At 40.0% G+C, this 23,062-nt stretch overlaps 1 protein-coding gene across 1 annotated transcript; it reads right to left on the minus strand.

The window, feature by feature from the left end:
* Positions 1-223: 223 nt before the first annotated feature.
* On the minus strand, positions 224-21,456 carry LRRN4 (leucine rich repeat neuronal 4). The gene is made up of 5 exons (XM_063441497.1): positions 21,384-21,456; positions 17,700-18,393; positions 16,869-17,070; positions 13,365-13,499; positions 224-2,032 (listed from the first exon to the last, which is right to left on the minus strand). Exons 2-5 carry the CDS (start codon positions 18,382-18,384, stop codon positions 790-792), a joined length of 2,265 nt encoding a protein of 754 aa, XP_063297567.1. The 5' UTR covers positions 18,385-18,393; positions 21,384-21,456; the 3' UTR covers positions 224-789.
* Positions 21,457-23,062: the final 1,606 nt, after the last annotated feature.

Below are 23,062 nucleotides of genomic sequence, written 5' to 3' on the forward strand. Positions count from 1 at the left end.
CCAAGCGGCAACGTCACCATCCATCTTTGCAAACTTTATATAATAAAAATACCAGGAAGGTGACAGTCATTTTAAGAAATAGCAAAATATGTTTAGTATGGATCCAGTGAACCAATAAACTTTAACAATATCTTTTACCTTCTTATGAAAAAGTAAAGAATTAATGTTTTCACTTTTATGAAGTTTTAGAAAACTGCATGAACTCTTCAAGCTCCGTGCAACTTAAACATGCATAAGATTTTATTTAAACTTCCAGAGCAGCTTAAAAAGAACTGCAAAGAAACTAAATCAAGCCATTAAGTTCTATAGTTTGGGGGCCCTTCTAAAAACCAAACAAAAAAAATACAACAATAGAGATATATCAAAAATGGTGATAAAGACTAGCACTCAGGGTCTTTACACTTATAAAAAACTAGATGGAATTTTTGCCCCCAAGTAAGTAGCTCATGAAGCAGACATTAGGCTGTTAGAGTAGGACATGCCAGTTCTACCAATATACAGGCTGCATCAATATAAATGAAAATTTAACCTTCATGACTCTAAGAATTTGTTCCATGCCTTTATAAAATTTAACATAATATTATTATTGCTGTTTTTCATTTGGCCAAAAATAATAACTTATTGTTTATACTTCTGTAAAAGGAAGGCATGAATATATTGGATATACGTGATCCATATTTAGATGGTTATACAGTATATTGGGACTGGGCTTTATTGAATGTTACAATCGCCTCTCTCCAAAATCCAAATGACCAATTTTATACATATAGGTATGGAAATTAAACCATATTAGTTATAAGATGGGATGGTTAATTGATAGTCAAATGCAGGATTTTTATAGGAAACAAGATGTGTATCATACTGATTAAGTAGATTATTTTTGTGCATCTTGTATAAACACACTGACATTACTGTTATGGCAACTAAAAACAAGCCACACAGAGCACTTAATGTGGCCATTATGATAATGTAACTTGGCTTGGTTTTAAATTCGGTGCATGGAGATTTCGACAAATTATCATTTTCTGTATTACTGACCCCAGCTTTATTAACACTAACTGCACATATGCGATACATTGTATCGGGTAATAGATTATATAGAGTGTATTGTCTTGCGGTTTCGTAGATGTTGTCTTCCACACTCTGGTCTTCATAACCTGCCGTGTAATATACAAGTTGATACTTGTGTACTACAGAATTTGGTGCACACCAATGGATTTGTGCTGACGTGTCTGTTATCTCTGTCACTTCCCGTAGCCGTGGCGGTTCAGGAACAATGTTTTCACCTGATAGTCCAGGGCACAAACAGTGCATGTCCTGCTGAAGATCAAAGCACGGTGTCTGTAGGTGCCTACAAGGGTCGTAATCACAAGACACCACCTGATTCATGATTGTTGTTTTTGGTTTATCCTCTGCACCGTGATAGTCATAGTCCATAGGAATTTCAACAAAAGGAGAGGTCTCTCTTGCGTTATCGCCTTTGACGCCATGAATTTTGATACTGTTTTGTGTAATTATATCTGTGGTTTGCTGGGTTGTTTGTTCAACTTGAATTGCGCTAGTTACAGTCAAAAGGATTGGAGACGTAACAGACCTTTGTACAATTTGTTCTCTAGTTGTGGAACCTAAAACACCATTGGTGGAATATGCGTGGTGTTCCGTGGAGACTTGTTTTAGGTTAGGACCTATTGTAGTTTCTTGATTATCAGGAGAAAATAATAGTAATTTTGGAATGGCAGCTGTTAAGCTGGAGTCCGTAGAGGTTGTCTTAAAAACAATAAGGCTTTTAATAACAGATAGTTTACTTGCTTTGTCCTGAGGAGTGGATGTCGGTTTTAAGGAGTCGTTAGACGTTCCTACAAATTCATTCCTTTCCGTGGATGTGGCAACGTGGGGATGTGACAACGTTGGGATGTTTTCATTTTCTTCTGGTAGATTATAGGTGTCAGTTATGGAGTTTAGCTGACACAGCATTAAATCTGAGTACAGTGAAAAGGAAACAGAATCTCTTTGGCAGGAAGTTTCATTTATCCTAAAAGATAAAAAAATAATTGTTAATTTTCATATGTCATATTTTTGAACAGTGACAATTGTTTATATCGTTTTTTTGTTTTTTTTGTATAAATCCACAGATTTGCAAGTTATCTATCTATCTATCTATCTATCTATCTATCCATCCATCCATCCATCCATCAATCCAACCACACACCCACCCACCTATCCATTTATCCATCCATCTAACCATCCATCAATCCATCTATCCACCTACCCACCCATTTTAACATTGTTCTCTATGAGAGGCCTGTGATTAGACTAAGCAAGGCCCTTCTGACCACGGAGGGGCCATGGAAGTCAGCGCCAGGAGCTACGCACGGCTCTGGATTGCAGATAAGTCTTTTTTTAATTTGTCAACATTAGCTTAATGAAGCAGTTATGGTGTATAGAGCATGCCCCATGCAGTCTCACTGCTCAATTATTTGCCATTTTATAAAGAGTTTTTTTGCCAGAGTTTTTTTCCCCTTTTCTAGTTTTGGGGAGATTGACACCAATAATACAAGAGGGCACAAACATCCTTCTGGAACAGCGATTGGTCTAGCACAATATTGGGACAAGAAACTGGGGTTGGGGGGGTCTTGGTCTATACAGCAATAGAAGCACCACGTAGCTAATAAAAAGAGTCTAATGGAAAGTTCATACTTATATAATTATGTCCAATGAAAAGCAAGTCCTTACTGTTTCATTGACAGCGAAGTGACTTTAGTTTTTAAGTATTATTGTTGACTATTTTTGAATTATCACCTGGCCGTTTTGCTTTATAGCATTCTTGACACTGATTGACAACTGATGACGATACACCTCAAGTGTAGCTCCCTTGCAGCCAGCTTGTTCTAACTACTGAAATATCCCTTTATATATATTAAATTTCCCTAAATATTTCTGCCCCGTGCTTTGAATTTCTAAAAGTGAGATTTGCAAAAGTGAACAAAATATTACGAGTGGAGTTTTACAAGTCTTGTTTTTACCACAAATCCATTTTTCTACTAGAATTCCCTCTATGATGACGACCTCTGGAATATTTTCATTTGTCACAATATCTGCTTATGTTTTTCATGATTCGATTCGAGTAAGTAGCCCTCAGGACCCTTCTTCTTTTGTGCCAGTAAATCCCAGTGTGATGTAATTCCAGTAAAATACAAGTTTAGCAGGCTAAGATTGCCACAAGGCATATGTATGTATATGTGTTTGTAGTATCAGTTAGTTAATTACACGTAGCTAAGATACTGTTATCACTGTACTGACCAGGTGCAGGAATGTAAGAACTGGAATTACGCGTCCCTCTCCTTTGTATCAGATGAGCCACGTGGTTAGACCGGATGGATGAGTTTAGACTCTATTTATTAAATAGGTTAAGGGTATGTGTGGGTGTAGTTAATTGTGGGAGGAGCTACAGTGCTATATAAGGAATGTACTCTATGTATTCAGTACTCAGACTTTGCTGTATTTTGGTGACGCTAGTCCCTCTGAGTCCCGATCGGTGATCCAATAAAGAATCTCTTCCTTCCTGAAGAAACCTGTGTCCATCTCTCTGTGCTTGGCTTCCGTCAGTTTCTCCGGTATCATTTGGTGCATTGGCCGGGAAGCTCATCGTTCAACGGTAGCTGAGAGGCAGAGGCGTGAGACGGTCTATCTTTGCCCACGTTCTCTACGGCTGCACCCCTGAACTTCTGCGTGGACCTCCCTTCGTCTCGGCGCCACTGGTCTGTTGTCCAGGAGATCATCGGCCTCTACGTGAGAAGTGCTGGGGTGTCCCCGTCGATGAGTGTGAACTCAGGTTCAGGAACGAGGAGGTAAGACAACTGCTGTTTTAGACGGCAGGACCCACTAGGGGTATACCGATTGTGCGGTAGGCCCAAAGGGGTTTTGAATCTGTGTATCTGCCCCCTCTGTCGGAGGGAAGGAGCGAAGGCGCACCGCTCGATCGAACGCTCTTTAGTCAGACCGTTTGATTTGGTTAGTCAGGCGGGGTCCTGGTGTAAATAGCCCTAGCCGGACACCGGTGTCTTGTCTAGACTAGCGTTCTAGGGTGTATATTACGTTCGCTAGGTCGGAGGGACCGGGAGACTAAGCGGCGCCTGTGTAAATTCGGTTCGCTAGTTCTCATCCTATCTGGGCTAAGTGGGAAGGCGTGTAAATTTGGAACCCACTAGACTTTTGATAGTGCGACTAAGAGGCGCCTGTGTAAATTCGGTTCTCTAGCTCGCTATATATGTGGTGATTGGGCAGTGTGGCTAACCAAAACGGGTGTATATAGTTTTAGGTAGTCCATTCAAGGTACTGGCCAATAGTTTAGTTGGGAATTGTAAATGTGTTAACGATTGTTTTAGTAAAGTGTATATCTTGTTAGATAGCGCGAGCTCAGCCGTCTAGCGAGAGTGTTAATAGTGTGTTGCTGTATTATAGTGCACGGTACCATAACCCTGTATATTTACTGACATTATATAATAAGTACTAATCATTGTCGTCCATTGCATGTTTAACACCATAACCACTAATAATTGTATTGTGACCTTAACTTGTGCTTTGACCTATGCTAACCGTACTGTAACCGCTATTTGTAAAAGACGATGTTACTGGGGTGTGTTATAGACGGGTAATTCGTATATAGAGAATTATAGCGTGGGTGACTGTATAGTTACGCCAAAGGGCATAATATTGATTATATAGTGACTGGTGTAACAGCTGTGTGTGTACGGGAATTCCCTGAGTGTTTATTGTTATTGTGTACGTTTCACTTGGTAACCGTACCACGTGGTGCTGTTGCCAGAGGAAACGGGTGTGACTGTTGAATAGTACGCGTGTATAGTATTCGTTGTCGACGACGTTCCATTGTTAAGTATGGGTGCGTCGCAGTCAACGATTCCGGATCCCTTAGGATGTATGGTTAAGAATTTTAAAAAGGGATTCAAAGTTTGTGATTTTGGGGTAAAGATGTCTCCTGTACGTTTGGTCACTTTGTGTACTAGGGAGTGGCCTACTTTGGTTGCGGCATGGCCGCCACGTGGCAGTTTGGATCCAACTCTGGTACAGCGCTTACACGTGGCTGTATCGGGTAGGCCTGAACTTTACGGCCAGTTTCCTTATATTGACTGTTGGAGACAGGCCGTAAATGACTCGCCAAAATGGCTCCAGACATGCCACGAGGAGCAGTGTCGCCTCATGGTAGCTAGGACTTGCTCGTCCACTAGGACTGGTGTTAGGCCCATTTTGGACACGCCCCCTGAGTCCGAGATCCCTTTGCCGCCCCCTTACTTTCCGTTAAGAAGAAGTGACGCAAACGCAGGAAGTCCTGCACCCCTCCCCTCATTACCCTCATCCACTTCCGCTTCCTCCTCCAGTACAGGATCCACCCCCCCTCGTACTAAATCTCCCCTTCCGGAACCAGAATCCACCCCCATTAGAAACGAATATCCTGATTTGGCGCCACTTCAGACTTCCGGTCAAGCTTCATCTAGCTCGGCTCGAAGTGTTTTATTTACGACCTTTTCCCAAAACCGACCTCCCACATCCCCATACCCTATCTCTCCCCGACCGGAACCCATGACTGACGCCTCTCTACGTAGCCCCATCCAAACCCGACAGTTGACTGGTGCCCAACAATTAAAGCACTATCAGATGCCTCTTCGTCTGAATCCCGGGTCAGCTTATATCGATGCCGCAGGTCAAATGGCACACGCTGACCCAGTCTTCGTATATGTCCCATTTACCACAACCGATCTTTTAAACTGGAAGACCCATAATTCCTCGTATACTGAGAAACCACAAGCTATGACTGATCTGTTCACCTCAATAGTACAGACGCATAATCCGACATGGGCTGATTGCCAGCAGTTACTAATGACTTTATTTAACAATGAGGAAAGGACAAGAATAAATCAAGCAGCCATTAAAGCATTAGAGGATAGAGCCCGTGCTTTGAACCAAGCCAATCCAGCAGCATGGGCCGCGACACACTATCCCAACACCGATCCCGATTGGAACGTAAATGGTGCTGATATGGTTCAACTCAGAGCCTATAGAGACGCTATAATTGCTGGCATGAAAGCCGGAGGAAAGAAAGCCATTAACATGTCGAAGACAGTTGAGGTGATCCAGAAAAGCGATGAAGCGCCCAGTGTCTTTTATGACCGATTATTGGAGGCATACCGCTTGTATACCCCCTTTAATCCGGAAGACGCAGACAATTCCCGAATGGTTAACTCCGCCTTTGTCAGCCAAGCATACGGAGATATTAAGCGCAAGCTACAAAAGTTAGAAGGGTTTGCAGGTATGTCCATCACCCAACTAATGGAGGTAGCAAATAAGGTCTATATGAACAGGGATACAGAAAGTAAGAAAGAGGAAGAGCGCAAGATGCGTAAAAAGGCTGATATGCTAGCGGTAGCGATCGCAGGCGTAGATAAACGGGGCCCAGATAGAGGCAATAATAGACGGAGTAGGGAGCCTTTGTGTAGGGATCAATGCGCGTATTGCAAGGAAGAAGGGCATTGGAGGAACGAATGTCCGCAAAGAGAGCAGTACGAGAGAGACCAACCCAGGGCAGGCTACGGAAACTTTAGAGGTAGAGCGAGAGGTAGAGGAGGCCCCGGAGGGAGTAATGGTTATAGAGGGAGTAATGGGAACAGAGGAAGTGTTAGGGAAGACAGGTATATTCCAGCAGCGCAAAGGTCCCGCGATAGAGAAGGTAGGGACTTTGTAGGATTGGCTGACACTGTCATGGAGGACTATTGATACCGACCGGGCTCCATCCCCCTTGGTCGAGCGGAGCCTATGGTCGATGTATCAATAGGGGGGAAAAGGAGTGCGTTCATGATCGACACTGGTGCTGAACATTCAGTGGTGACTAATCTAGTTGCTCCTCCATCTGGAAGGACTATTACTGTGATAGGAGCAACTGGAAGAAGTGCTGAAAAACCGGTTCTTAAAAGTCGACTCTGTACATTGGGAGGCCACGTAGTAAAACACCAATTCCTTTATATGCCTGAATGTCCAGTCCAATTGCTGGGACGTGATATGCTATCAAAATTACAAGCGCAGATTACGTTCCTACCAAATGGAACAACATCCTTAAAGTTTAATGGACCTTCAGGTATTATGACTTTATCCGTACCAAAGGAAGAAGAGTGGCGACTTTATACAGTGTTGACTAGCCAAAACCCTAGGAGTGATGAGACATTGTTTAACATACCAGGAGTTTGGGCAGAGAACAACCCACCAGGACTGGCCCGCAATATTCCACCAATAAAAATTGAACTGAAACATGGGGTTTATCCAGTGAGCCTAAGACAATCCGCAGAAGGCTAAGAAGAACATCCAATCCTATCTGGATAAGTTCATACGGTATGGTATCCTAAAATTCTGTACTTCCCCCTGGAACACCCCATTGCTGCCTGTTCAAAAGCCCGGTACAGATGAGTATCGACCTGTACAGGACTTAAGAGCAGTCAATGATGCGGTTGTTAGCATACATCCAGTTGTACCCAATCCATATAACCTGCTTGCTTTAATTCCGGGCGGGGCTACTTACTTCACAGTCTTAGATCTCAAAGATGCCTTCTTTTGCCTCCGAATTGCCGCAGAAAGCCAATGTATTTTCGCTTTCCAATGGGAGAACGCTGTAACGGGCTCAAAACGCCAAATGACTTGGACAAGACTGCCCCAAGGGTTTAAAAATTCACCTACCCTATTTGGTTCAGCTCTAAGTCAAGATCTACTGGATTTCGAGTCTATCCCAGGAGAATGTGTATTGTTACAATATGTAGATGACTTGTTGATAGCAGCAGTTACAAAAGAAAAATGTCAGCAAGCAACGCACGATCTACTACATATTCTCTGGAAGGCAGGATACAAGGTGTCCAGGAAGAAGGCTCAGTTGTGTTTGCCAACTGTCAAGTATCTGGGATTCCATATCTCTGAAGGTCAAAGGATTATGGGGCCAGAGAGAAAAGAAGCTGTCTGCCAAATACCAATACCCAAGAATAGAAGACAAGTGCGAGAATTCTTGGGGGCAGCAGGCTTCTGTAGGATATGGATTCCCAGCTATGCGATACTGGCAAAACCTCTGTACGCAGCCATCAAAGGTACAGAGCACGACCCCTTCTTATGGACCCAAGAACAGCAAACGGCATTTGAAGATGTGAAGAAGGCTTTGATGAGTGCCCCAGCATTAGGTCTACCTGATCACACACGACCATTCTACTTATATGTACACGAGCAAAGAAGAATGGCTGTGGGAGTATTGACACAGTACTTGGGATCATGGCAAAGACCTGTTGCCTACATGTCTAAGCAACTGGATGCAGTGGCCAGCGGACTTCCACCTTGTCTAAGAGCCGTAGCTGCAGCCGCCCTGCTAGTAGCTGAAGCCGATAAACTCACTCTGGGTCAAGAACTTTATGTACGAGTCCCACATGCAGTACAGACGTTGTTGGATTACAAAGGAAATCATTGGTTTAGTAACAGCCGTATGACCAAGTATCAAGCAATGTTGTGTGAAAACCCAAGAGTGCATTTAGAGACTGTAAACACCTTAAATCCAGCTACCCTTTTGCCGCAACCTACTGAAAGTCAACATGATTGTTTGGAAGTAATGGATGAAGTATTTTCAAGTAGACCAGATCTTCGTGATTTTCCCATCCAGAACCCCGATGTTCAATATTACACCGACGGCAGTAGTTATGTGAAAGAAGGGATCCGCTATGCAGGATATGCAGTGACAACAATAGACAAGGTGATAGAAGCTCGGCCACTGGCGAAAGGAACATCAGCACAAAAGGCAGAATTAATAGCACTAACACGAGCGTTACAATTGGCTGAAGGTTTAAGAGTAAATATCTATACGGACTCTAAGTATGCGTTTTTAACCACTCATGCCCACGGAGCTTTGTATAAAGAAAGAGGACTACTGAATTCAGAAGGCAAAGAAATCAAGTACGCAGCTGAAATCCTACAACTATTGGAAGCAGTGTGGGAGCCGAAAGAAGTCGGTATCATACATTGTCGAGCGCATCTGAGAGGAGATGGTGATGTAACCAAGGGAAATCGGATGGCAGATAGTGCAGCTAAGCGTGCTGCTGAATCAGGAAGACAGGAGTATGTGGGGCATATAGCTGCTCTTATACCAACTCCACTGTCCCAATGGACTCCAGTTTATACAGCTCAAGAAGAGGAGTGGTTAAAGACTGAACCGGGAAAGTATTTGGAGAACAAGTGGTATCAGCTAGAAGATGGAAGAATAGTCATACCAGCATCACTAGCGGTAGAAATTGTCCAAAATTATCACAACGGGACACATTCTGGGAGAGACAGTACTGAAGAATCTCTCAGGAAACATTTCTACATACCAAGATTGTCCAACTTGACTCAGGCCATTGTACGCAGATGTGTAACGTGTGCTAAGAATAATGCAAGACAAGGACCAGTAAAGCCACCAGGAGTCCAGTTTATGGGGGGACTCCCCATGTCCGATCTACAAATAGACTTTACAGTAATGCCTAAATCGGGTGGACATCGTTACCTGTTGGTAATTGTGTGCACCTATTCAGGCTGGGTAGAAGCATGTCCTACTCGTACAGAGAAAGCAGGAGAAGTTGTAAGATTCCTGCTACGAGAAATAATACCCCGATATGGACTACCCTGTTCTATAGGATCGGACAATGGTCCAGCTTTTGTTCATCAGTGCCTACAACAACTGACTCATATGCTTGGTATAAAGTGGAGGCTTCATACTGCATATAGACCCCAGAGTTCTGGTAAGGTAGAGAGAATGAATAGAACTATAAAGAACCAGTTGGCTAAAATGTGTCAGGAAACCCAACTTAAGTGGAACGTTCTCTTACCCATAGCTTTATTGCGAATCCGCAGTACCCCTACCAGAAGGATGGGCCTCTCTCCTTTTGAAATCATGTATGGGCGACCACCTCCCGTACTTGGTAACTTAAGGGGGGACTTGAGTCAGTTGGGAGAAGGAATTACCCGGCAGCAGGTTGTAGAGTTGGGTAAGACTATGGAGGAGGTACAGAAATGGGTACAAGATAGATTACCTGTGAATATTTATCCCCCTGTTCATAGTTATCATCCAGGAGACCAAGTGTGGATTAAAGAGTGGAATAATGTACCGTTAGGGCCCAAGTGGAGAGGTCCTTATGTTGTTCTTTTGTCTACCCCTACAGCGATAAAAGTAGCCGAAGTAACTCCGTGGATACATCACTCCAGGGTTAAACCAGCAGCAGTCGATTCTTGGCAAATTACAGCAGATCCAGAGAATCCCTGCAAGATCCGGTTGAAACGCACTACTCAGTCGGAGTAACGAGGAATTATTGTGGATTACAAATTTTATTGTTACAGGTGTGAGTGAGAAGGCCATAATAAAGCCTGTCCGCTTACCAACACATAGTGTATAAGCCAGGAAAGTCTCGAAGGGACACCTGTGAAGACGAGCAGAACTCCATTCCCTGCAGCCCTCACATCCTGGAAGCTGAGGTTCCATCGCACGGACGAAGACTGAGGATGACGGCGAAAGATGTGCTTTTGATTGTGTTTATTTATATGTGTTTTTATATTCAGGAAGGTAGAGGTACCGACACTCCTAGCTGTGAGGTATGCATTAAGACTACGAGAACAGGTAACCATATTTCCCAAACCCTAATTTGGCATTCACAATACGAATGTAAAGGAGAGGTATCAAGATGTAGATACCTAAATATAGACTATAGTGTGTGCCATTTAGGAGTAGGAGAACCTAAGTGCTTCAGTCCAGAGTATCAACCTCGTACAATTTGGTTGACTCTCAGGAATGGAGATCCTCAGGGGACCCTAATTAATAAGACGGTGTTAGAATCCGTACATTCTTCGGGTGTTCTGCTATTTGATGCATGTAAGGCGATATCAAGTGGTAGAAAACCGTGGAATGTATGTGGGGATCTTAGATGGGAGAGGACGTATGGGTCTAATGATAAATATATTTGTCCCAGTAGTAAAAATAAATATGTGAGTCCTAGATGCCCAAATAAAGACTATAACTTTTTTCCATATTGGTCTTGTGTGGGGTGGGCGACTTGGGGACAGACAGTAGATAAAGACATGATAGTGACTAAGTTGCCGACTAGCCCTTATTGTAAGTCTATGGAATGCAACCCAGTCCATATACTTATTAATAACCCCGACAAGTTCCTAGATAAGTATGGAAATTTATTTGGGTTTCAGATATACGGGACGGGTTTAGATCCTGGGACATTATTGTTTATAGGAATAGAGACTGATACGGTATCCTCCCAGACTCATCAAGTATACCATTCCTTTTATGAAGAGATGAGTATAGATAATAAGATCCCCCATAACGCTAAAAACCTGTTCATTGACCTAGCTGAAAGTATTGCCGGTAGTCTTAATGTTACCAACTGCTATGTGTGTGGAGGTACTAACATGGGAGACCAATGGCCTTGGGAAGCAAAGGAGGTAATGTCCGGTTCTGAGGCAGTTGACCAACTAATATCTACACAAGCCGATTATCATTTGAGTGTTAGAGGTAAATCTGAGTGGAGATTAAAGACCTCCATCATAGGTTATGTTTGCATAGCAAGGAAAGGAATAATGTATAATACTTCTGTAGGAGAATTAACTTGTCTAGGGCAAAAAGCTTATGATGATGATACTAAAAATACAACTTGGTGGTCGGCTTCAAATGTCTCAGAACCATCTAACCCGTTTGCTAGATATGCCAGTTTAAAGGATGTGTGGTTTGATTTATCCATCACATCTACCTGGAGAGCCCCAGCAAATTTGTACTGGATCTGTGGTAAGAAAGCCTATTCGGAGTTGCCACAGGACTGGGAAGGGGCATGTGTGTTGGGTATGCTCAAACCATCCTTCTTCTTGTTACCGATTGAAACAGGTGAGACTTTAGGTGTTAAAGTGTATGATGTGAATCATAGGAAGAAAAGGGGACCCTTAGAGATAGGCACCTGGGAAGATAATGAATGGCCTCCCCAGCGTATCATAGATTATTATGGGCCAGCCACGTGGGCAGAAGATGGTACCTTTGGTTATAGAACCCCAATTTATATGCTCAACCGTATTATAAGATTACAGGCGGTGGTTGAGATTATTACTAATGAGACCTCACAAGCACTCAATCTTCTAGCGAAGCATAATACCAGGATGAGGACAGCAGTGTACCAAAATAGATTAGCCTTGGATTACCTTTTGGCAGTAGAGGGAGGTGTATGTGGGAAGTTTAACCTGAGCAATTGCTGTCTTCAAATAGATGACGAAGGGCAAGCAATAGCTGAGCTTACTAGCCATATGGTTAAACTAGTGCATGTGCCTACTCAGGTATGGAAAGGGTACAATCCAAGTAGTTGGTTTGGTAGCTGGTATGAGTGGTTTGGAGGGCTTAAGGCAGTGGTAGGTGGAGTCCTACTGATTTTACTGTTGTGTCTACTCCTACCGTGTCTTATACCCTTAGTAGTTAGGTCTGTGCAAAGCCTGATAGGAAGTATAGCAGAGAGGAAGGCTGCTGCACAGATAATGGCGATATATAAGTATAAGGCTCTAGATCAAGGAGAACCAATGCAGGAAGATGAGTGTTAAAAGATTCACATCATAAGATAAGTCTGGTCTGGTTCATGGTAACCTGAGGTATATGCAAACCAAGGTTAAGTGATGCCTCAAGTAATTGTGAAATATCAGAGGCATCAAAGGGGGGAATGTGATGTAATTCCAGTAAAATACAAGTTTAGCAGGCTAAGATTGCCACAAGGCATATGTATGTATATGTGTTTGTAGTATCAGTTAGTTAATTACACGTAGCTAAGATACTGTTATCACTGTACTGACCAGGTGCAGGAATGTAAGAACTGGAATTACGCGTCCCTCTCCTTTGTATCAGATGAGCCACGTGGTTAGACCGGATGGATGAGTTTAGACTCTATTTATTAAATAGGTTAAGGGTATGTGTGGGTGTAGTTAATTGTGGGAGGAGCTACAGTGCTATATAAGGAATGTACTCTATGTATTCAGTACTCAGACTTTGCTGTATTTTGGTGACGCTAGTCCCTCTGAGTCCCGATCGGTGATCCAATAAAGAATCTCTTCCTTCCTGAAGAAACCTGTGTCCATCTCTCTGTGCTTGGCTTCCGTCAGTTTCTCCGGTATCACCAGTTTATTCAGATTTTTGGGTTTTGTGCCTCAACGCAATCATTTTGAATTGATGGTTATTAAACATTTATTCTCTGTTGGAAACGTCTATACCATGAGCAAACAAAAAAACAACATTGTTTGTTTTTCAAAACCACTGTTTACGGTACCTGAGCAGTTTAACCTCTGGGTGCTTTGACAGCCACAGTGAAAATTCACAGTTGCAGGTCAGTGGATTGTCATGGAGGTTAAGATTCATTTTTCTTGAACTGATGTTCCAAGGTGATATGGAGGTCAAATTACAGCTACAATAAGATTTAAAAAAAAAAAAAAAAATGTTTAATTAGATTTTTAAGAAATGCACAAATTGGATCAATAAAAAATAATGATAATTGGAAAAACTGTTCTCATGTTTTGATTTCAGATAAAACACAAGAGGGATTTATCAAGAGAGCTGTTTGTTTATGCAATTTAAAGTGACACCTACAATTGCCCATCACAATACAGTCTATTTAGTTGATTTATGATCTATACAAATCACATAGAAATCCTTTGTTTCACATTTTAGCTGTTATTTAACATATAGCGGAAAGTTACAGAAGGCAGTACTGCTATATAATCTTGCATGCTCATCAACATCAAAAATTCTGCATTTAAAAAATGTAAAAAAAAGGAAGAGACTATATTTAAAAGAAGAAAAACTACCACAACAAGAGGACATAGTCTTAAATTAGAGGGACAAAGGTTTAAAAATAATATCAGGAAGTATTACTTTACTGAGGGGGTAGTGGATGCATGGAATAGCCTTCCTGCTGAAGTGGTAGATGTTAACACAGTAGAGGAGTTTAAGCATGCGTGGGATAGGCATAAGGCTATCCTAACTATAAGATAATGCCAGGGACTAATGAAAGTATTTAGAAAATTGGGCAGACTAGATGGACAGAATGGTTCTTATCTGCCGTCACATTCTATGTTTCTATGTAGTCAAAGTGGCTCTGTCACTGTCGGCGGTCTTTGCATATTGTGCTAGAATGCGGGATCCTATAGACAATGCCTATTATGGTGGTAGCCCTGCCTGTTGGCAAGTTTTGTCAAGCGTAGGAAAACTACTAAGACAAAGTAGTCACTGTTTGTCTTTGTAAATCATTTGACTGCGTTGAAAATTCAGGGAAATTCCAATATAGTCATGGTGAGTGACAGTAGTTCTGAAAGATTTAGCTTGTTGAAGCGCTTCACATCTAAATAGAAATTGGCCACAGAAAGTCTAAGCGGTGTAAGAAGGGGAGGGATTGCAAAGGCTTTAGACAAGATATATATGCAGCTTTAAGGAGCAGTTTTTAGATATAACCCCAATGAAAATATTAAAATGTGTTATTTTAATGCATGAGTTTATTCATTTGGGTTATAGCTACTAAATTGTTAAAAACATAAAATTACTTTTTTTTTTTTTTTTTACCATTGGAGTGTTCCTTTATTTTTATTTCCTCCAAAATCTTCTTATTTACTTCTTTTTAGAATAACGATTTGTCAAGAGCACTCAGATCAGGACAATCTATAAACAAGATCCCCAAGGAAGTCCCCCATTTGGACGAAACGCGTTGGACACCTTCACTGGAACTTTATATGGACTTTGGTTTTATTTTATGTATTCATTTTGGTTTTAATGCTTCCTGCTGGCATTGTGAAGATTTACCTACCTGCTACCTGGTTCCACATTTGTGTGGAGATATGCCCAGATTTGCTGCCTGTTTGAATTCTATGAAGATTACTATGGTTGATATCCAATAGCTCTACATTCGTTTTTACCCCTGGTGGGGTGAGAAGCCTGTTTTCTCTCGTGTTTGTGAGTTTAATACCAAACAACACATATTTCACTTTATTGTTACTGTATTACGCTATGTAGTGTTTATTCCTAGTACAGGTTCATATTTATTTTATTATCCTGGTCTATTTCCCAGGTTGTATTTAATTGAATTTTACGTGTACTGGGTGTTTTTTTCCCACTCTCCTTTTCCTCAATCTATAAACAAGTCTAGGTTAGAACCAACACAACTGCAAAGAACAAGCTATTTGGTTAAGAAGAACCGAAACATGGCAACAAGGCGATGGCAGGAGGGGTTTAAACAGCCCTAGGCTTGGAATGATTGTTTTTTATCATCACAGAAGATACCGGAATGGATGGATGCTAGTTTCACATCAATAATGACACCAGAAGGACACAAGTGACATAGGGGATGAGTCCCATCATAAGGCAAGAATGATACAACTCATTATGGAGACTTGAGTAGCATCAATAATGATGCAGGAACAATACAACCCCTTAGTCTGAAGTTAAAGGATCACTATAGGGTCAGGAACACAAACATGTATTCCTGACCCTATAGTGTTAAAACCACCATCTAGCCCCCTACCCCTCTCCCTCCTTCCCCTTTCCCCCTCTATCCCTCCTTCCCCTTTCCCCCCCTATCCCTCTCTCCCCCCCCCCCGCCTCCCTAAATATAGTAAAATCTTACTTGTAAATCGTACCATTACGGCATGTTGTGACTCCAAATAAGAGGGAAATGGCCCTAACACGTGTAAAAGTCCCCATGCATTATCAACTCAGGTCTTCCTATCATAATGTATCTATATTCTTATTACACTTTCATATTGTTGGTATAATTAATGCACTAATTGTACCATTTGCACTGTTATCAGGCCACACATCTCATGTCTTCTTACTTTAGTACAATGTTTTACCTTTCCTAGTTCATTTTTACCCTTCCCTCCTCTTTCCATTTATTTACTGCTTCATCCAGGATATTACATTTAGTCTACTCAGCATTTTAGGGAGGACATATGAAGCATTTGTACCAATGTGGATCTTGGTTGAGATTCTGGCTGTGTCTGTTTTTAACATATAAAGTAAATGAGATACAATGGAATCATATTTATAGATTCAACCCACAGTGTGCCAATGATTCAAACTGGTAGTATAATGGTGTTTTTCTTGGCACACATTAGGTGAGATGATTTAGAGCTACTGCAGACAAGGAGTTAGCTACGAACATGTCAACCAATCAAGAATCCCCAATATTTCACTGGGAGTGTGAAACATATCTCACAAACCTCTGCTCAGCTAGAGTTTACAACAAGACATAAAGTTCTAGCACTAGCAATCGTGTAATTCATGAAAAGACATGAGTTAAACTACTCCCCAAACTTATAGCAGACACCATTGTTGCTACTTTGTATGAGTACTGACATATAAGGTATATAGGAGACTTTTAATTGAGGTTGAGGCTTGCTTGGATTGCAATTACATATTTAGACCTGTGACATATCATTTTGTGAGCTAATTTATGTGGTTTTAAGCAAATGAGCGACAGACATTCACTTACCGCACATCCTATATAATGATCATCAATTGTTATGGTGCATATAGAGTCCCCAAAGGCTGCTGTGGCATTTTTAAAACATGTATACTTGGGCTAGTATCAGCTTTTTCCAGTTTGTGCCCCAACATGTTAAACACATCTGCTATATAAATTTTGTGGAAATAAACTTCAGCTTTCAAAATTAAATTTTTATGATATAAAATAGACATATTATTGTAAAACAAGAATATTTGATGGCATGGGAGATGGAAAGATAGCCGGCTGTGTCTATCGATGTAAGAAGACATGTTGACTTACTTTTGGAGATTAATGTAATGCAGGTCTGTTGCTCTTTCAAACATCGTGGTGTTAATAGAGCTTAGAGAGCTGGAATTGGCGCAGTCCAGTTGTACAATATGGGGAAACGTGTCTACCAGACCATCCAAACTTTTCAACTCTTTCATAGCTCTAATGGAAAGATTCCTCAGGTTTGGCAAGTCTCTATTCCAATCTTGATTGACTACAATGTGTAAAAATAGATATATTAGCAAAATAAAAATCTACCTGCTTGAATAGATTTCATACTCACCCCAAACGCATTCACACTCAGCACACTTACCCTTTCACACTTAACCACTCACTCTGTCACACTTACACCCATAACCCTGCTACAGTAATCCCCCTACTTACCTTATCACATCGTCATACACAGTCCCACAAAACAACAAGCAAAAACCACAAGCTGCCCCATTACACACAAACCAGCTCTGTATTTACTGCAAGGCTAACCAGGCATTTGCTTTGGGAGGCACTTTCCAGGGGTGTCAAAAAACCCTGCCCCCAAGTGCCCTGGAAAATCCCTTGCTAAACTTGTTTAATGGGGGCCCAAGAGCTGGTCGGCTGACCACCCTTGGGCCCCATTGGGGCGGCCGACCGGCCAGTTTGTATTACAGGAATATGACGTCACGGCTTTTTAAAGTTCATCTTGCTATATTTGAGTTTGTATATTTGTTTAAAAATGTTTGTTTGCTGCTTTAAAAATATTTGTCATGTGATGCATGTCCCTTTAAAAACACAACCATTTTTACTTACTTGTTTTTTACTTTTACTTTTAACACTATTATAGGTCCATTTACCACAATTACATACCTGCAGTGAGAAATGTCCCACTTAGGTCAAGTGTGTCAAGAAACCTTAATGAACTGTCTTGGGCCTGAGTTACATTCAGGGCAAACCCTGACTGACTGATGCCTTCCGAAGTGTTACTCCCAAGCCGAGTGAATGATAAATTAAGATATTCCAAATTTGGAAAACATTGGAAAGCGTAGGGTTGGATTTCTTTGATTGGGTTTTGTGCAAGAGACAACCAGGTTACTTTCTTCAACATAATGCACTTTGGAACAACGGATAAGAGATTGTTACTGAGGTCCAGAGATTTAAGATTAGACAGTACATTTCCCCTCCAGTGAATGTCTCTTATTTGATTGTGCTTCAGATCCAAGCTTTGTAACTCGGACAGATGAGAAATGTCTTCGTCCTTGATTAGAGTAAGATTGTTGAAGCTCAAATCTAAGTGCTTGACTTCTCCAGGTACGCATGCAGGAAACCAATCCAGACCTATTCTGGTCAGAGTCAAGAGATCACATGGCTTGGCACAAAGTTCTTCACAGGGACTTTGGGTGATGTTGTTATAGTCTTTGAAGTTTGTTAATGTAAACAGGGTAATTCCTTGAGTCACTGTTTGGGCGGTGGGTTTCGACAGGTCTGCCACGTCATTCAGGCTCACAAATAGCAACAACAGAAGTCTTCTGTGATGTATCATGTTTAATAACATGACTTGCCTCTAAAAAAAAAAAGAATATTGACAAAGAAAATTTTCAATATTTGTATGCATTTTGGTTTTTATGAACAGAACTTCCACCACAAACTAAAATATTTAAAATTACATTTTAACATTTCCAGTAGCAGATCAACCCTGTTCCTTATTATCACACAATGCATAACCATTCCTCTGTTATTGCTTCACACACCAAACATTGGGAGGGTCTTAACTTAATTTGATCTCCAATTTATTTACTGATTTTGGACACTGGGACTTTCTACACTACAATTCCAGGACTTATTTGACAAGTGTGAACCTTTGGCCAAATTAGCCAAGGTGGTAAAATAACAGAAGAGGGAATTTTTCCCTTTTTTTTTTACTCTAAATTTGAAATTGCCTGGTTAATAATTTAAGAAGAAAAATAACAGTATAGTGAATTACTGTAATTAAATCATTAACATTCCAGGGGGCAAATGATTTAGATTTTTCGTGCATCTTTGTAAAATCTGGAAAATTCAGATTCAGTGTATACATCTAAAGCTTATACACTGATCAGCCACAACCTTTAGACCACTGACAGGTGAAGTGAATAACATTGATTATAGTGTTACAATGGAACCAGTCAATATATTGGATATATTATGCAGCAAGTGAACAATCAGATCTTGAATTTCATGTCTTGGAAGCAGAAAAGATGGACAATCAAATAGATCTGGGTGACTTTGACAAGGGCCAAATAGTGATAGCTAGACAACTGGGTCAGTGTGGAGTGTTCCTGGTATGCAGTGGTTAGTAACTACCTGAAGTGGTGCAAGGAAGGACAAGCGGTGAACCAGCATCAAGGTCATGGGTGCCCAAGGCTCATTGATGCACGTGGGGAGTGAAGGCAATAGCAGTAGCTCAAATTGCTGAAAAACTTAATGCTGGCCATGAAAGAAAGTTGTGCTTCATTTACCGAGGGAAGAGATGGCAGCAGGATTCAATATCTGAAGAAGACAAGTTGGTGGTGGCAGTGTTATGCTCTGGGCAATGTTCTGCTGGGAAACATTGGGTCCTGGGCCCTGGCATTCATGTGGATGTTACTCTGACATGTACCACCTACCTAGAGATTGTTGCAGACTACTTGCAACCATTCACGGCAATAACGTTTCCTGATGGCAGGGGCCTCTTTCAGCAGGATAATGCACCATGACACACTGAAAAAAATGGTTCAGGAATGGTTTGAGGAACATGACAAGGAGTTCAAGGTGTTGCCTTGGCCTCAAAATTCCCCAGATCTCAATCCAATTGAGCATCTGTAGGATGTGCTGAAGCTACAAATATGGTGGGCCCACCTCACAACTTGTAGGACTTAAATATCTGCTGCTATTGTTTTGGTGCCAGATAATAGCAGCAGATCATTTAAGTCCTGCAACCAGGACACGTTTAGATGCCTTGCGAATTCCATGCCTCAACACATCAGAGCTGTTTTTGCAGCACGAGGGGGGGCTACACAATATTAGGAAGGCGGTTTTAATGTTGTGGCTGGCCAGTGTACCTTTCAATACTTGTCATTTGCAGTGTGAAATTATCTGAGCGTGTGTATACAGAGTCTCTGCTTTCTATCAACATCTTCATATAACAGCTCTGTGTTTCTGTGATCATTTGTAGGAATGTGAGTCATGATGCCTAAATTCAGGATAAAAATAAAATTTTCTCATGTAAATATTTTGGCGTTTATCCTCTAAGTTGTGAAATATTGATAAATGAGCCAATACAAAAATTCTGAATACTTGGCTAGTTTCGTACTTGTCTCTTTTGACCTAAAGCTTGAAACTCAGTTCAAAAATATGCAAAGCACCTTTAGCACAGAGTAACTTTATCTCATGCATGCTGGACTAAGAGGGACCTGTGTACCTCATGTTAGGAGTTATATACCAGCTAAAAATGGATGCACTAAACAATGAACCATTGAAGATCTGATTGCATCAATACAACCTGCAGAACATCAAATTACACTGCACTAGCAAATGCTATTCTAAGACTTTTTTTAACTTAACTCTTTGGCTACCGGAAAGGAGTGATATGAGTGATATTTACGAAACATCAAACTATAAAGAATTGAAATCCAAATTACAGACCGTTGGACAAAAAAAGGACTGATTTGATACAATTATGCAACTTACCTACAGTCACAGCCTGACTATTTTATCCAACATGTTGTATTTTAGTTTTCAATCCATTGCAATTCAGTGTTAAGTTAATGAACCCCAATGTGTTATAGACATGATGAAAAGAACAGCTGGATTTGTTTACAAAAAATAGTATAGTGAAAACTGAACAACTATTTATAACAATTTTAAACAATCATATTTCATTCTAACCAGTACATAAAGAATTAATTTTCTAACTCTAATTGATGCATCTTTTTCTACGCTACATAATATATTTTTTCACGAGTTACAATCCCCAGCTCACCTCAAGTACTCTGTTAGACATAAACGTTAACATTATCAACTTTAACATGAATTGTCAGCACCAAGATTACTATAACCAAACCACAGCCTTTTCGCATTTAAGACTACAATTCACATCATCCTAAGCCAGCCACGTACTGAGTATGATACTCATAGCTGAAAAACATCATGCATATCTTCACCAACTGACCATAAGACATTAATTAAAAAAAAAAAAAAAAACATAATTAGATTCTTAAATAAAAAAAAATGCAGGAGCACAACTCATTAAAAGTACCAAAAAAAATAAAAAATCACATATTTATTAATCTAACATAGCAGAAAAAAACATCACAAAAATATCTAAAATAATAATGCAAATACTAATAATATATAAAATAATATAAAAAAATAGCATTGTAAATCCACTTAAAACTCATCATCTTTATGAACTCTTATTTTACATATCTGATTGATACACACACTTTATATAGCACATTAATACGATAATATTGTACAAATACATTTGTATTAATACATTCTTAAATAAAACCACATTCGCCGCTGTTATTTTACCTGGATAGAAAGTCTCTTTTCTTGCTTCTCTGTAATGTCTTGTTAGTACTTTTTTTGGTTTCTGTGCTAAATGTTCTTCTATGAAACCTGCTGACTGTCTTATCTCACCAGACACTAGTGGTTTTGGTATGTGGTGGGAGGTATTTGTTTCCCTTAATTACTAGGGAGGATATGCACAAGCCAGGACATTTTAATGAAAATAAATTATACATTATTCTGTGAACAATCCTCTATACTAGTTAATAGATTGTATATGTACTTTAATTTCTTACTATATTATTTGAAAGTGTCTTTGCAATTTACTTCCATTGTTAATTTTTACAAGATTTTTTTTAAATTAAAAAATCTAAAAAATTTTTTTTCAAGAATATTAAAAAAAAAGATTTTTTTCTCCACTTCTAAATCCACTGTAGTTTCTGCAATATGTATATTGTGCAGGTAGGTACAAGATATAGAGAAATACCTGAATTTAAATAGAAAAATCCCTTTAAGGCACTACAAATAGAATGACAAACCTAAGATTTCGTAATGTTTTGGGAGACAAATATCTGGGGCCTTTGTGATGTTTAATTAAGTGTTTTATTCCCCGAATAGCAGATTATGCTTGAGCTGAGACTTGGGTTGTGCTGGAGATTCTGTTCCAAGTTTGTTATTTTATCCGTAAATGTGCAAGTTCTTTTTTCAAACTCACTGTTCAGTGAATAGACCCCTTCGTTTTTGGTGTACGTGACAATCCATGACAGGACTGAATTTATAACAAATCTTCAGAAAACATTGAATTTGATAGACATTTCCTTAGTTTCCTGGAAGAAAAACTAAACGAGAAAATCTAGCACTTTCAACAAAAAAGTTGCCAAAGAATGTCCCATTTTGCTCTATTTCGTAATCTATTTGGTCACATACAGTTGCGTTCACTAATCTCTTTTGAGCTTAAGGGAACATTTTATTGTTAGGAATAGATATATATATATATATATATATATATATATATATATATATATATATATATATATATATATATACACATCTGGTAGACAGCCAGTAGAACCAGTCTTAGCACTGCAATGTAAACATTTTAAACATTGTAAACGTTTTACATTACAGTGCTAAGAGGGACAGGGATACTGTACCCACACCACTTCAATGAGATGGTGTGGTGTGGGTGCCTATAGTGTCACTTTAAAACAAGTTCAAATATTATATGCTATCTTTACTTGACATTTAATATATTTAAAATAAATGATTGCCTATGGTGTTTAAAAAAAATCTTAATAAAACATTTGGTAGGCACTCCTAAAATTCTTGGGCTACAGTATGAGCCAGACTAGCGTCTGCGCTTTGAAATTATTGGTCGGAGTCTTTGTTTTTTTTGTCTCTTATCATTATTAGTTTTTGATAAGGGCCTACTGGGACAGGATAAAGAAAACACTTTGTTGAAGCACACTTCCTTATTTGGTTGTCTCTAAAAGAACTCTTGAGAATTAGAGATATGAAATGGTCTAAGAGTTAAACTGCAACTACGTCTCAACTAAATATTGTAACATTCTTAAATTTCACTGGACCTGGTGGGAACAAAAATGCTATATTTCTTTGTTTATTGAATTTTTATTTTTAATTTCAAGAATAAAAGGAAACAAAAAATGAAGACAATAGATTTCTGTTCCTACAAGCCTGTTTCG

This window comes from Pelobates fuscus, chromosome 2 (assembly GCF_036172605.1).
Source record: "Pelobates fuscus isolate aPelFus1 chromosome 2, aPelFus1.pri, whole genome shotgun sequence".
NCBI classification, from domain to species: domain Eukaryota; kingdom Metazoa; phylum Chordata; class Amphibia; order Anura; family Pelobatidae; genus Pelobates; species Pelobates fuscus.